This window comes from Idiotropiscis lumnitzeri, chromosome 1, assembly GCF_059441095.1.
Source record: "Idiotropiscis lumnitzeri isolate Australia: NSW breed Sydney's pygmy pipehorse chromosome 1, RoL_Ilum_1.0, whole genome shotgun sequence".
Lineage (NCBI taxonomy): Eukaryota > Metazoa > Chordata > Actinopteri > Syngnathiformes > Syngnathidae > Idiotropiscis > Idiotropiscis lumnitzeri.
The window spans coordinates 10,270,285-10,284,257 of NC_142391.1; the positions used below are offsets into that span (position 1 = coordinate 10,270,285).

A 13,973-nucleotide genomic window follows, 5' to 3' on the forward strand; every position below is an offset into this window, starting at 1 on the left:
AAAATGTTCACACTTTTTAAAATCCAATTATATTTAGAGTGCATTCAAACTCAATAGGTTAGTTTTCAAAACCTTTGGTATAGTAGTGAACGTGACACTTACCGTTAGGTGGTGTAGTTAGACAACTCATGAAAAAAAAAAATCAGCGCCCAGTCGTATCGGGTCCAAAATATGAAAGATATAAAAATGCAAAACAGCTATGTGTAAATATCAAATAAATAATAATACACCCACCAATAATAATAATAATAATAATAATAATAATAATAACAATAACAATAACAATAGACCGCAATATAAATTCATATGTATTGTATTGTAGACATACATGCATATATAATTAATTTAAAGCAATCACTTTGGCTGTTTATTTTAATCTAATAATGGAATGTTAAGTTAATGAAAGAAGAGGTGCAGCTGGTCCAGATGTAGAATCCCATCAGATTTTTTTACGTCACACTTCCTGAAGAACGCGAGAAATGTGGGCGGGTTCAGCAAAATTTCTGACAAGATCCCAATTTGCACCGAGGCCTGTTACTCAAGTTCACTTCCTTCTTTTCTTTGACGTGATTGGCTGTCGAGATTTCACTTTCTCCAAACAACTGTAAGCTTTCCCACCTTCTCGCTCCCTATTATGCAGTTGTCGAAGATACGATGCTTCCAAGAGAATCAACCCCCAATTGTAGTGAGGTCGTATTTATTATCTAATAGGTTGATATAACGCGATAAATTCTACGTTAACACACATTTAAAACTAAATTCGTGTTCTCACGTCTTAAAATTGCGTGTTTAGTTTATTATCTGGTGAAACAGAAGGTTTTCGCTGATGTTCCAGACGGGGATGCGTATTAAACGTCCTTCAGAGCTGTTTAAACTTCATACTAATGTTGGTTGTATCGTGTTTGGAAAATTACACAAACAGGACAAGAATAAATAAATGGTAAACGGTAAAATGAGAAACAAAGCAATTGAAAACACATTTTTGGGTTTGTCACGTTGTTAAGAAGGAACTGGTGATGACGGTGTTTCTCTCGCTTTCCTTTTCTCATCTTTGTCTGGATGTGCGCCCTGGATGACAACCGCCCAGCCAGACGCAGCAGCAGCAGCAGCACCGGCGGCGGCAGCGGCAGCGGCTGTGGCGGTTTATATATCATCGCGGCAGCCGAGGGAAGCGAAACGCACCCGAGGGGGAGTGAGGAAGGAAGGAGCGAAAGGATTTAGACGTCCACCATCCAAGCATGGCTACCCAAAGCACGGCATCGTGCACCGGATCCTCTCTGCTGCAGCCCATCAGCGACATTATCAACCTCCCTCTTGACCAGGTACGACTCGGAACGGTTCGGGTTTTGGGTGGAAAAAAATGCAGCCCAGAATGCACATGACGCCGCGGCTCGCTAGCTATGTGTGCTAGCGGAATGATGCGCGTCGCTAACCATTGCCAAATGTGTGCAAAAAACAGATTAAAACATCGGATTTATGCGAGAAGCATTGGTCAGCTTTCACGTCTCATCATTGACGTTAGCTTGCTTGCAACTACAGCAATGCCTTTTCCCTTTTGTCTCTTCCACACAGCCTGTTTGTGCCCCCTCAACCCCCCCACCCCCAAATCACGATTTTCTGATACATTCACATTATAATCTGGATTAACTAGTTACATCTCGTTTACATATTCACTTGAGGCCACTGGTCGTCCTGTTGACACGTGATCAAATGTGGTGTTTTGAAACGAAATTTAAAGAAAACCAGTGTGAAACCTGATTTCATCCAAGGCTAATTTAAAGCAAATACCATTTTTTTGTGTGCAGAAATAAAATCCTTTTCATTGTTTCCATGGCGATATGAGTAAATGCAGTCCATGTTGAGGTCTGAGTGTAGAGTAACATGGCCTAGTGGGAAATACATCGTAAGCGTTTAAATGTGTGTAGTGTAAATGTTTTTTTTTTTCTAGATTCATTCTCACTTGCATATTAATATTAATTGTGTTAGCAAGGATAAACAATGTTTTTCAAAGCCTCTGTTGCAATTTGGCAGTGCCACCTGAAACTTTCAAAGAGATGTAACATTTCAAGTGCCCGTTGTCTAGTTTAGTGAACCTTATCTACAGTGTGGTAAGTTTCACTTTTAGTCAATATTTAAAAGAAAAACTATTGTAACCAGGGTTTCCTCACATCTTTTCACTTACCAATTTTATTTCTCCCTGGGACCTGAAATTGATAAAATTGCCATAAACGGAACCCAGAAAACTGAATTTACACTGCAACAGGATTTAAAAAGCCAAGAAATTGTGTGGCATCTTGAATATGAGTCAAATATGTGTGTTTTTGTTTTTAGCAACTCATTTTGGAAACCTTTAACTGTTCTGTCCGGTGACCAAAAACAGACTAAGCAGTTGTCCCAGCTTGGTGTCATTGTGATTTGCGAAGGTACTTTGACTATCCATGGTGTTGGGCTAGTATGCCAATGTCATTTGTTGGATGTGACTTGTTCTGGGCTCCCAAAAATGATTAGGGGTTGTTACAGTTTTGATTCTTACTTGGTAGAAAATACAGCAATTGAGTTTAGCAAGCAGGCATAGTCAAGCCATCGCTCTTCTCTCTTTCGACCTTCCAATTAACTTATTCACAACCAGCCCAGTAAAAAAAAATGGATTTTGACGTATTTATCCGTCAGTGGTATTGAATGAGTTAAGATGTTGAAAGTATGTGCCGCACTCACTAGCCTCCAAAGCCAACATGCGTTCGTCATTACTCATGGTGCCGTTGCGCTAAATCCAAGGTTTGTTGCATTAATTAAGATGACATCATTGACATTCAGATGTAATGTCACAGTTGCCGAGCCAAGATAATACTTGGCATGTTGGTTTGTGTCTTTATGATTGATGATTTCACATTTTACTGAACAGAGATAACGGGGCAGTGGTTGGCTTGTCTGACAGCAAGTGATCAGTTCCCACTCAGTGATGGTCTGAATTTGATTGCAACTGACTGGATGAACACTTTGCGACTTGGCATCGAGAGGCAAAGTTCTAAAATGTAGATTTCCCCCAACAGTCTCGAATGCTGTACACGAGCGGTCATTGAGGTGACGTAAAGCACTCCTCGTTGCTCAGTGGCTGAACAGATTTGTCATCGCCACATGATTGTAATGTTTGAGAATACACAGCTCGGAAGGACAAAAGTCACATGCGAGCTTACTTTTTCCCTGTGCCTTAGCGCAGGATAATGTGGTCTTTATTAAACTCCACAGTTGCCGCTTTCCTGCAATTTTTCTGCCTTCTGTGCTATTTTTTTTTGTGATGATGCTACAATGGTACTTGGAGGGACAAGTGACTCAATTTGTACGTTTTTTGTAAATAACAGTAGTCCATCGGCTGATTCTTTGCTTTGACGAGCGCACCTTGGTGGCAGGTGACTCAACTCACTTTCCAACAAACAGCATTTTGGCAGATATTAGTGTAAATATTCCGTATAAAGAGGCTTTAAAGTTGTTTATTGCAATTCATCAGAAGGTTGCTGTCAAATTAAACCAAATAAAGAGAATACAGCCTCCGCTAGCTAGCTTAATACGATCATACAATGGGGAAACACGCACAGCACACGGCTAACAATTAGCATTTTGTTGTCACATTATTTTTTATCATTATTTATAATACATATTGTGTTTTTTTTTTATGTTCAACTGTTTTTAAAATGTGGGAATGATAAAACAAGTTTTCAAACATTTTTGAATGTGTGGTCAGATCCACCACAATGCTAGTGTTGCTTGTTAGCCTCCCGCTAGTCACATGTGTGACTGCGTTTGCAGTGCTGCCACTTGGATCTCCTCAGCCTGCTATTATGTTCCGTGTGGTCCACAGATTGTTATGATTGTATCTCTGTGTAAGCCACGTGATTCCCATAGGAGACGCAAGCTTCTGAGCTATAATGGGAGTGTGAAATGAGCCCCTCATCCTCGCTGTACCTCCACCGCCATCCCCCCCCCCTTTTTTTTTTTTTATAGGAGTACGATGAGATGACATTCCTCTTCCTTTAAATAAAGCCTCAAGTGCAGGCTCATGAATGATATCCTCAATGTGACAGAGCCTCATTCCAATCTGGCTCGTAATGTTGTCAGACATTGGCTTGTCTTCATCCACCCGTCATAAACCTTGACGGACTCGCCGGTCTTGCTCTTGAAGATATTGACCCGACAGTGTTGATTCCGGAAGAATCCTTGACATTTTACCGCTTACGCATCCGCTTCCTCCTCTGTGGCTTACTGCCTCTTATGCCCACTAAACCACATTATGCTTTTACTGGAGTATTTTTAAGCAAACAACTAGTTCTTTTTAGATTGAGAACTAGTGTTGTTGTCTTTTTAGCTGAAAACGCTTTTGGAGTTTTGCATATTATCCAGACCTTACAAACTGTACTCATTTTGTGCTGGAGCCTATCCCAGCTATCTTCGGGCAGTCGGCGGGGTACACTCTGAACTGGTTGTCAGCCAATCGCAGGGCACACTGAGAAAAACAACCATCCACTCTCAAACTCACATCTAGGGACAATTTAGAGCGTTCAATCAACTTATCTTGCATGTCTTTGGAATGTGGGAGGAAACCGGAGTACCCGGAGAAAACCCACAAACATGGAAGGCCGGAGCTGGAATCAAACCCACGACCTCTGCACTGTGAGGCGATCGTGCTAATCAGTTGAGCACCGTGCCGCCGAGTTTAAGTATTGTAATATAGTGAACCGCCTCTAGCAGGTCATTCATACCCCTGCTGAAATCTAGATCTGACGGCACCAACATGGTGCTCGTGGGCAGCCGGTACTAACCCCCCGAGTAACCCATGTGCCTGTTCTAAATTTGGAAGCGACTAATTTGCAAGGCCGCACAGAGGTCAACTGGTAGAGAGGCGGCATAATGTGGTATATTTGAACTAACTTGTACATTTGGCAGAACAGGTGAAAGCATTTCCTTCTGGCACGGGTACAGTAAGAGCAGAAGTAGGCGACCAAGACAAAGCACCCGTAGGAACTTCTAGATCTTTGAAAAATTGTAATTGAATACCTATGCTGTGTAACCTTACAATTGGCAAACCACATCGTCGGATAATATCGCGCATAAATATAATGAAGAAGCGCCTATGGTAAAATTGTTACATTTTATGTTGCAGAGATTTTTTGTTGTGCACTTTTTTGTCCACCCCACTTTCCCTACCCCCAAAGGTTGGCAGGTTGAATTATCCAATCACAAAAGACTGTCATGTGTCACCTTCAACATTATCAGGACATTTTCAGGATTAATCAAGGCCAACGATGTTGATGAGATACGTCTTGGGTCAGGCACCACTATTAATCCTGTCCAGGGTCAAAAGAAAACCGGAGACCATATTATATGACCTTGAGCAAGATACCAGCTCTGGATTTATCACCTGTCAATTGCCAGGCTGACATAAAGAGACAGACAACCAACCCTTCACATTTGACTCTTCAGTCTTAACATACAAACTTTGGAAAAATGGATGTGCCTGGAATACACGAGAAGAGAAAGAACATGCAATCACCGCACAGACAGGCAAGACCGAATTTTGTTGCTGTGGTGTTGTTGTTATAGCCACGCATCTATTTGCAGCTCATTTTACTTTCAATCCCTTTGTTCGTTTTAGCATAGCAAAGCGTTTCGCACAAGCCCAACCCTTGAATTCAGTTGAAGAGTCATAATACGCATTGTGTCGTTAGAATGGAGCCCGATTATGGGGCAATGCTATTTCTCCATGCACTTGTTGCCCGCTAACCAACTGTGCACTCAGTCATCTGTTTATGCGGCATATTGCACTTGGTCACAGTAGTCGTCTTTTGTCGCTTTACAACAAACCGTCTTTTGTTACCGTTGTTGTCGCTGCATTTTCCAGCAGGCGGTTGCCCACATAGTTTGGAGAACTGAACCTGTTCTTTTCTCTCGCTGTTTTATGAGTCGGATAACTGTTGGTAAAGAGAGTTTAAAAGTAGTCAAGTGTGTTCAGATCTCTAGACGCATCTTTATATGTTTAACATTCCTGGCGGGAACGGCGAAGCCGGCTCGGTGACACTCACTCCGACTGAAGGATTGTGATCTGATAGTGGTCCACATACGCAAGCCAGAGCGATTAATTGAGCAAACATGAATCCCTGAATTGGTTTTCTCATGACCTTTGAGGCAGTTAGAATTAAGGCAGACTAAGCTCTACATTGGCAACCGGGGTGTTCGGTTTCAAATGATCATAGTTCTTATCTGGACCCGCATGCAAGACATGTATCTTGGATGGGCCGTCACGAGGTCAGCTCAGTCTGATGGGCGGGGCTTCACTATTTTCTCAATAGGGAAACTACTGCTCTTATGCCGGATTCCAATTCTGCACCTTTTAATCCATGTTTTTGACTGTTTATTTGCATTCATGTATTTCAAGTGACGCCCATACGAGATAATCCTGTTTCCGTTCATTGAACACATGAAACAACCCTGAGTTGCATGGAAAGCCCTTTTCACACTGCACTTGCTCAGTGCAAAGATGACAGTGCCCTGGTGCCAGCATGCTCATATTTGGAAGTACTGACCGCGACGTAACCACAGAGACTTTTGCCGCTGCTTCAGACGAGAAGTAGACGCACCGCCACAATATGTGATCTCATTGTGGTAAAAGAAAGCTCTGGCTTTGCTTATTTTTAAAGAAGGAGGAGGAAGACAGGGAGACAGGCAGCAGAAAAAGGGGTGCGTCCTTTACTTATGGCTTGGTGGGAACTTGGAGAGTTTAAGCACGTATGTGAGCGACTGTTCCACTAAGAGTGCATCAAGGTATATTTCAAGCTGAGCAGGCGGTATGTCATCTCTTGTGTGTCGTAATGCTCAAAGCTAAACTTATTAAGACTTCCTCCATTGTCCTCATCTGTCACCTTTAAAATAAGTCCGCTAAAATAGTGCAAAATCACGGGTCCGACTCATCCGCGACTCTCATAAGGACGGGCCATATAAAAAAAAATGAATGAATGGATTTTATAGCTTTTTGTTGATCTGGACTGACTCTCCAATTTAATTGAAACGAAAGTAACCCGTGGCCACTATCTGATTCATATCCATTTTTTTAAAGCATATGGGGACAACACTCTGTTCTTGCTTCTATCCCTAAAGTCCCTGACTTGGGAGCGCTGATTTTATTTTAAAGCCCTAGAGTCCAGTCAAAGTTTCTCTGAGCTCTCCTTTGAATTTAATTGGCTGCCCTCTGGGGAGTCTTATACCGGCAATTGATTTCTTTGCCCTCAGCTCTTGCTAATGGAGTGCTGCTGGCTGCTGCAGCTGTTGTTAATATTATTAATACTATTATTACTGTTATTAATGTTATTACTATTATTAGTAATAACAATGTTATTAATATTATTACTGTTATTAGTATAATTAATATATGTATTTAAATTAAAATAATTATTATTATATTCATGTTATTAATATTGCGCAATCAAGTGATATTTGTATCCCGGAAGATTAAGAAATGTCATCTGGGTGCTTGACAACTGGCTTTAGACAGTACCAAACAGTGCCCAGCAGTTCCTCGCAGGATTGTGGTGGTATGCGATTGAGTCTTGATGGCTCCCAGTGTGACTGTCAACAATAGATGATGATGAATTAGGTAAGTGGAAGGAACCAGCACCGTTGAAAGGCTAGTTTGTAGCACTCATACATTAGTAATGAATGATTTGCTGCAGAATATTTCTGTCTTTGCTCCTTTTTGTCCTGAGTTAATTGTGTAAGTTGATGCGGTCACAATTTGAATATTGTAATGGCAATTATGAAAATATTGAATTTATTACAGCTACTGGTTTATTTTGAATGCTATACTTAGGTTAAATAGTTATTAACCTTACAGTACATTGATTATTACAGAATCATTGTAGACTTTGTAAATAATTGTGAGGCCACATTCATTTTGGCCTGGCAATGAAAATCAAAACGTGGACAAAATCTTAATTGTGTGTGTATTCTAGTGACGTGCTTCCCTTCATTTGTTGAATACATGATGAGGTCAATTCTAGTTGGCAATGTTCTGCAATATTTTATAGGAGCGGTGACAAAATATGTACACATCTCTGTTCAACTTCATTTGTTTTTGGGCACTTTCACTCGCCCGAAGGGCCAAACGAGTCAAAGACATTACATCCAATATAAATGAGAGCTCATGAATATTCATCAGTGTGACTTTGCATCGTCACCTGTACCTCCGTGGAAGTGTGTGAGACCAATTCAATGAATGAATGAATGACCTTCATGGTTGCTGATAGACTCCTTGACGTGTCGACTGAGTTTTTTTTTCAGCTCCGGTTAGTAGTCAGTCCCAGTATTGATCAGCCTTGGCTGTCATCTGCAAATTTGGCCACTTCGCTCTGAATTGATTGTCAGCGGAGGTGTGTCTATTTGACATTGATTCCTCTCAAGCACATCACAGGTAGACCAAATGGAAACATTATTTGTGGCTACTACTTAATGGATTTTGAAATAGATTCACCAGAGGCACCATCGAAATTCATTGTGTCATTTCTTTTTAATTGAAGTGTGTGACTCAGCCATTTTAATTTTGCCCTGGTAAACGCTGCCCTTCTAATACTGGATTGCTTTTATTTTCATACGTTTGAATTGGGAATAGTGCACATTCTAATTTCCGCATTGTCTTCTTATTTATCTATATAAAGCAGGACTTCTCAATTATTTTCTGTTCCGTCCCCTCCAGCAAGAAAAAAAAACAATTAGCTCCCCCACCTCACCACCCACTCTCCGCCGCAACTATAAATTATAGCATTTTCGTTGCAAAACAAACCTACACCGTAGAGTTAATACTCGCTGCGCACAGTGGGCAATGAGTGCGCCACTGCCAACTACTGGAGTGGATGTGCAATTACACTTCATTGTAGTATGGCGGGAAAAAAAGCTGGTTCCCCAGGGTCACATATATATATATATATATATATATTAGTGCTGTCAAGTGATTCATTTTTTTAACTAATTAATCACAAAAAAATTACATGATAAATTGTGATTAATCACATTTCTCAACTACTATTGTTTGCGAAGCTTATAACAGATATTTACTTGAATAATATCTTGGAATTGATGCAAAAGTATATTTAATTTAAAGAGTGTTCTAATAGCTTTTTTTTTTTAATTCTTGAATACGATCTAAATGGAGACATCTTTGCAGACATTAATTTTCAAAACATTTCTCAAAACTGCCCACAAGCGCCACACTCCAGCTGTGTTGGTTTGCAAGGCCCAGTGGTAACTTAAACACCGTGTTTTGTTCTGAGACGTGCTAAAGACGGCTGATATGACACAATATTTGCAAAGTATGCAAATTATTTTCAAAGTAAATCAAAGTGAGTTAACTGAGTTAAAATATTTAACTGAGTTAATGAACTTAAAAATGCGATTCTGTTGTGTGATTAGCAACAGGTGATTATACATGTTTATTGTTTTTTTGGGCGGTTTAATGCGAGAACATTTCATTGTTCTGCCTGTCATTATACATTGGTGGCATAGATAGATAGATGCACAAAGATATATTTGTTCAGCGTAATGTGATCGTTTCCACAATTGCCGCAGCACTTGAATTGAAAATCACTAGCGTAGTATTTATATTCAATTCCTAATTCATATAGGCCGCTGACAATAATAATACAGCTTTTGAAGGATGCTTCTACTGGAGGAACAAGGAACCCAACCAGCAATTTTCCAACTGCCAAACGCCCACATCCTCTCAGCTTTATTTTCTATGTCGCTCAATATGCACCCTGCTGGTTTTGTTACGCTACTCCATGTTCGGCTTTAATCCCACAGTAACTAACAAGAGTCTCACTCGTGCTTTTCTGCGCTTGTCACAACCACGTCCACACAAAACAGACCTCCCCCAAGTCTGGCCAAAATCACACTGCCACCTCAAAGTCTAATGTTCACACAAAACCTGCTCAAGTTCTTACAAAATGAGCTCCCACTGACCCGATGTTGGAACAACAAACCAGATGTTTACTCGAGGCATCTTAACATGACGTTTACTATAAGCTACAGAAGAATCAAAGTTGCTCAAATGTGTGAATGTGAATTCTGAACAATGAGCAACCAATGGAAAAAAAAATATTTTTGGTGAAGATGGATTCAATAAAAACTCTGCTGTGTGTTGGACCAACCCTGTGTTTATACAGCAACACTCCCATGAAGCACAAGAGACGATTACATCAGTCTTATGCGATCTTCGGGAAAGATGACTCGCATATCAGTTGGTGAAATTTGAGCGGTTTCTGTCTTTGGCGTATCTCCACTTTTTTTTCCCGTCTCCAGCCGAAACCCGAATACTTGACTTGAGATGCCTGTGAAAGGGCTAAGTCATTTAGTAAAGATCCATTGTTTAAAAGGTTGTCTCCCCACTCTGCACAGTTGAGGACTTGCATGCCAACTGTATCGTAGCAACTGACTTTTCTGCCTTGTTTTGGCCGTTTTTGGTGCTGATTTGCCAATGCTGAGAATATTGCGCTGAAATCATAATATGGACAGGGGGGGGGGGGGGGCGGAGGAGGTTGTGTTAGCCCCCTGGATTCTCAGCTTCAGTGGGAAGTTTCCACAACAAAAGATTCTCACCCTGGATAACGCACAAGCCGCCTGCATGATTCTAAAACAAATATTTTACGTTTGATGTTTCAGGTTCATGTTTGCTCTGACATGACAACAATGTTTGGGTGTGAGCGTGCACGCATGAAGCCCAGCTGCATCCTGTCAAAGTCACTTTACTTTGCAGTCGGATGTGGCTGAGATATTATAAGTTCGCAACGGTGTTCCTCTACGGCTCTGATAGGCAATGAGTAGACCCCTGGATTAATTAAAGAGAAAAAAACCAACACTTTTTTTGAAAATATGTTTCCTGCAGGGCGGCACGTGGCCGACTGGTTAGCACAATGGCCTCGCAGTTCAGAGATGCAGGGTGTTATTTATTTATTTTTTTTTCAAATTTTTTTTTTTGGTAGGGCAAACCAACACCCGTGTTATAATGGATTTTTGGGGGTTTACAAAAAATGTATACATTTTTATATATATTATTTCCCTGATGCATTTGAATGGATGTTGAGAATATGCTGATTTGTTTTTTTTTACATTTTTTTTTATTCGTGGGCACGCCTGGTTCCTATTCCCCACAATTAGCTGGTTTCCGCTTGATAGTTTTGTTGTTACATCACCATTCACCACTAGATGGCAGACATTGTTTAGTTGCACGTGCACATGTTCTTATACTGTACCTCACTACAACGTGAGTAGGACTAAGATTTTTTTGGGCAAATTTGGAACGAATTATCGGCCCCAAATTTTTGACTGAGTTATTTATTTATTTTTTTTAATTGCACAAATTTCTTTCTTGCACTTAATGTTGGTTTGCTCTTCAGCAGTTTTGTGCCATCCTTGAAAGATATTTTTTATTCAAGAGTCTTTCGCTCTTGCAAACAAAAATGACAGTACGAAGTTGTTTGGTTGTTTCAAAACCTTCATTGTTGAATAGTGCATTTTTTATCGATGCATTGAGAAATGTATTATGAAGAATGAAATATAGTAAAAGCACTTATTTTGCACTTATGCTCATATTTTGTCTGTATTTAAAATGGTTTTTGTGTCAGACAGTTTGGTTTGGAAGCGTTGGCTCTGTGTGGCCCACCCGAGTAGCGCTGTTGAAAAATTGTGGTCCCTACCATCATTTAAGTTGTCCATCCCTGCTATAAGGTCTACGTTTGGTCAGAAAGTTTCTTGTAAGGAGGAACGCACACACACACACACATACCGACTGCTTTGAAGGGAATGGCTGATTGTTTGGCTATTTATAGCAAGCGTGCCCGTAGAGTCCGCATGGGATCAGTGGCCCAGCTCGTGGAAGAGAACACCTCACTGTCGGGTTTCACATTCCACCGCCTGCTACTTCAGCACCCTTGCTTGTTCTTCTGTTTTGAAGCTAAACCTCACAACACAGAAATAAGCACTTTTCTTTGGTAGTGAAAAACACGTGTATTGTTGTTACTTAACAGGATATTCCAGTTGCGTTTGTAAACGTGTTTTTTTGTGGCCAAGTGGCAATATTTTCCTCTCTGACATTTTCCCTATTGCCAAGATGTTAGTCAACAGTTTCGTCCACAATCGCGCCTCACTTACCTATCCCTCCACATTCCTCTCTTTGCACTCATTGTTAACATTAGCCAACATCAGCTCTTTTTTTAATCCCGTGTGGGAGTTGAACATCAGTGCTCTGTCTATGTGTTAACTCGTCCGGGAATACCAGAGTATGACTGCTTCCAAAATGTACACTGTACTGTACTTGAAAAGACAGAAGAAGGAATTTATAAAAATAAATATTGTCCTTTCTGTTTTGGTTGTTCAGTGGTTCACAGAGCCGACATTGTCAAACTATTAATATTGTTATTTATTTGTCTGCATGACAGAAAAAAAGTAGTTTTGTAAAGAAACTCTACACGCCTGCACTGCAATTGCTTGCCCTGTCGGCTCTCACCAAATGGCATATTTAGAATATTCTTCATCTGAGAACATGTGGCTTTAGAATTTGAAGAATGCAAGGAGTAGGAAGCTGCTGGTTGCAAAATGGACATTTTGTTGGTCACCTGTTCATTTCTTCATCAAACCAAATAAACCTGTTGGTTGCCATCATTTTTTTTAGAAGTGAGGTACAGTAGACGCTCCAAAGTCGGCTTTAACGGTCGGCTCGTGAAAATACGCATAGAATTGAAGTGCATTGGAAGAAAAAAATATAAAACTAGTTTTTTTTTTGTTTGGTTTTGTTTTTTTCTAGTTAAAAAAACAAAAATGAGGAAAAATCTGACTTAATTCTCATGACTTCATGAGAAAAAGCAGCACATACGGTGTCACACTTGCCAGGAGAATTAATTCTCAGCCGATTTTTCTCATCATTAAACTGTCTTTTTTTTTTTTTTCTTAAACATTGGCAATAGGCAATACGTTTTTGAACCTTAAAAAAATAAAAGAGCCTAAATTGAAGGCCAACGAGTGGACAAGGGGCTTCAGCTACTTTAGAGTGCCCCGTTGTCGCAGCATGCAAAGGCGCCATAGGCTTTAAGAGAGCTGCTACATGTAGTAGCCTCCATAGTTTCCTGGTCGTATTAGTGGTGACTGATTGACAGTCGTTGAGCAGTATGTGGTTTCGGTGCATTCAACTGACTTGTCCGCAGCGTTTGAGAGCAGAGACAAAGGCTTGATTTTGAAGCATCATTTTATATACCTGGCAATTTTTTTTTTTGTATTATTTAATTTTAGCGGGGTGTGTCAAATTTATAATGCATTTAACTTCACTTTGCAAATTTTTAACTCTTCATGCTTGTACGGCAGCTCAATTAGAAATTTTTTTGTGGTGTCTTCATCATAATCGGCATTCGTCGAAGAACCCCTTAAAACACGTGTCTCTTTTGTGTTGCTGCTTGCAACACTGCAACACTGATCCTGTTTTGAATATTTTCATTTAGTGGCTCTGAAATGGTGTCGTGTAAACATCATCGTTGTTTTCGTTGAAAACTACATCAGAGAAACGACCCCTTAGCTGAGTTTGTGCTGGCCTTGATTCCCTCCCTGCAATGTGGAGGCAGTGCTGGAAATCTGCCCATGTCATTGAGGACAACAGCTGAAGGAAGGAAGGAAACATAGGCTGCGCACCCGAGGCTGGAAGGAACTTCTCATGCGTTTGCGCTCACTGGTGGAGGAGTGAGGTGTAACGAGGCTTGAACAAGACGGGGTTTTCTGCCAATGGGCCTCTAAATGTATCCCCAAGTTGTGCAGGCGCTTGTGTCCATACGTAAGAGTGTGAATGGCAGACTCAGATCGAGAGGCTCGCCGCACTTTGCAGCTATTTTTGTCCGCATGAACCCATTTGCCACCCGGGGGTGGAGCCCCCCCCGTGTGTTGCAATGCTGGAA

General features: G+C 40.7%; 1 protein-coding gene across 2 annotated transcripts in view; it reads left to right on the plus strand.

Annotated features, from left to right (window-relative positions):
• Positions 1–1,052: 1,052 nt before the first annotated feature.
• The window catches only part of mboat2a (membrane bound O-acyltransferase domain containing 2a), a 43,223-nt gene continuing 30,302 nt past the window's right edge, over positions 1,053–13,973 (plus strand). For both annotated transcript variants that reach the window (XR_015846588.1, XM_088316130.1), the window contains exon 1: positions 1,053–1,322. Coding sequence is in view for 1 of the 2 variants with exons in the window: in XM_088316130.1 (XP_088172256.1) it covers positions 1,239–1,322 (84 nt within the window). In the remaining variant the exon portion in view is untranslated. The remainder of the gene's footprint in view (positions 1,323–13,973) is intronic.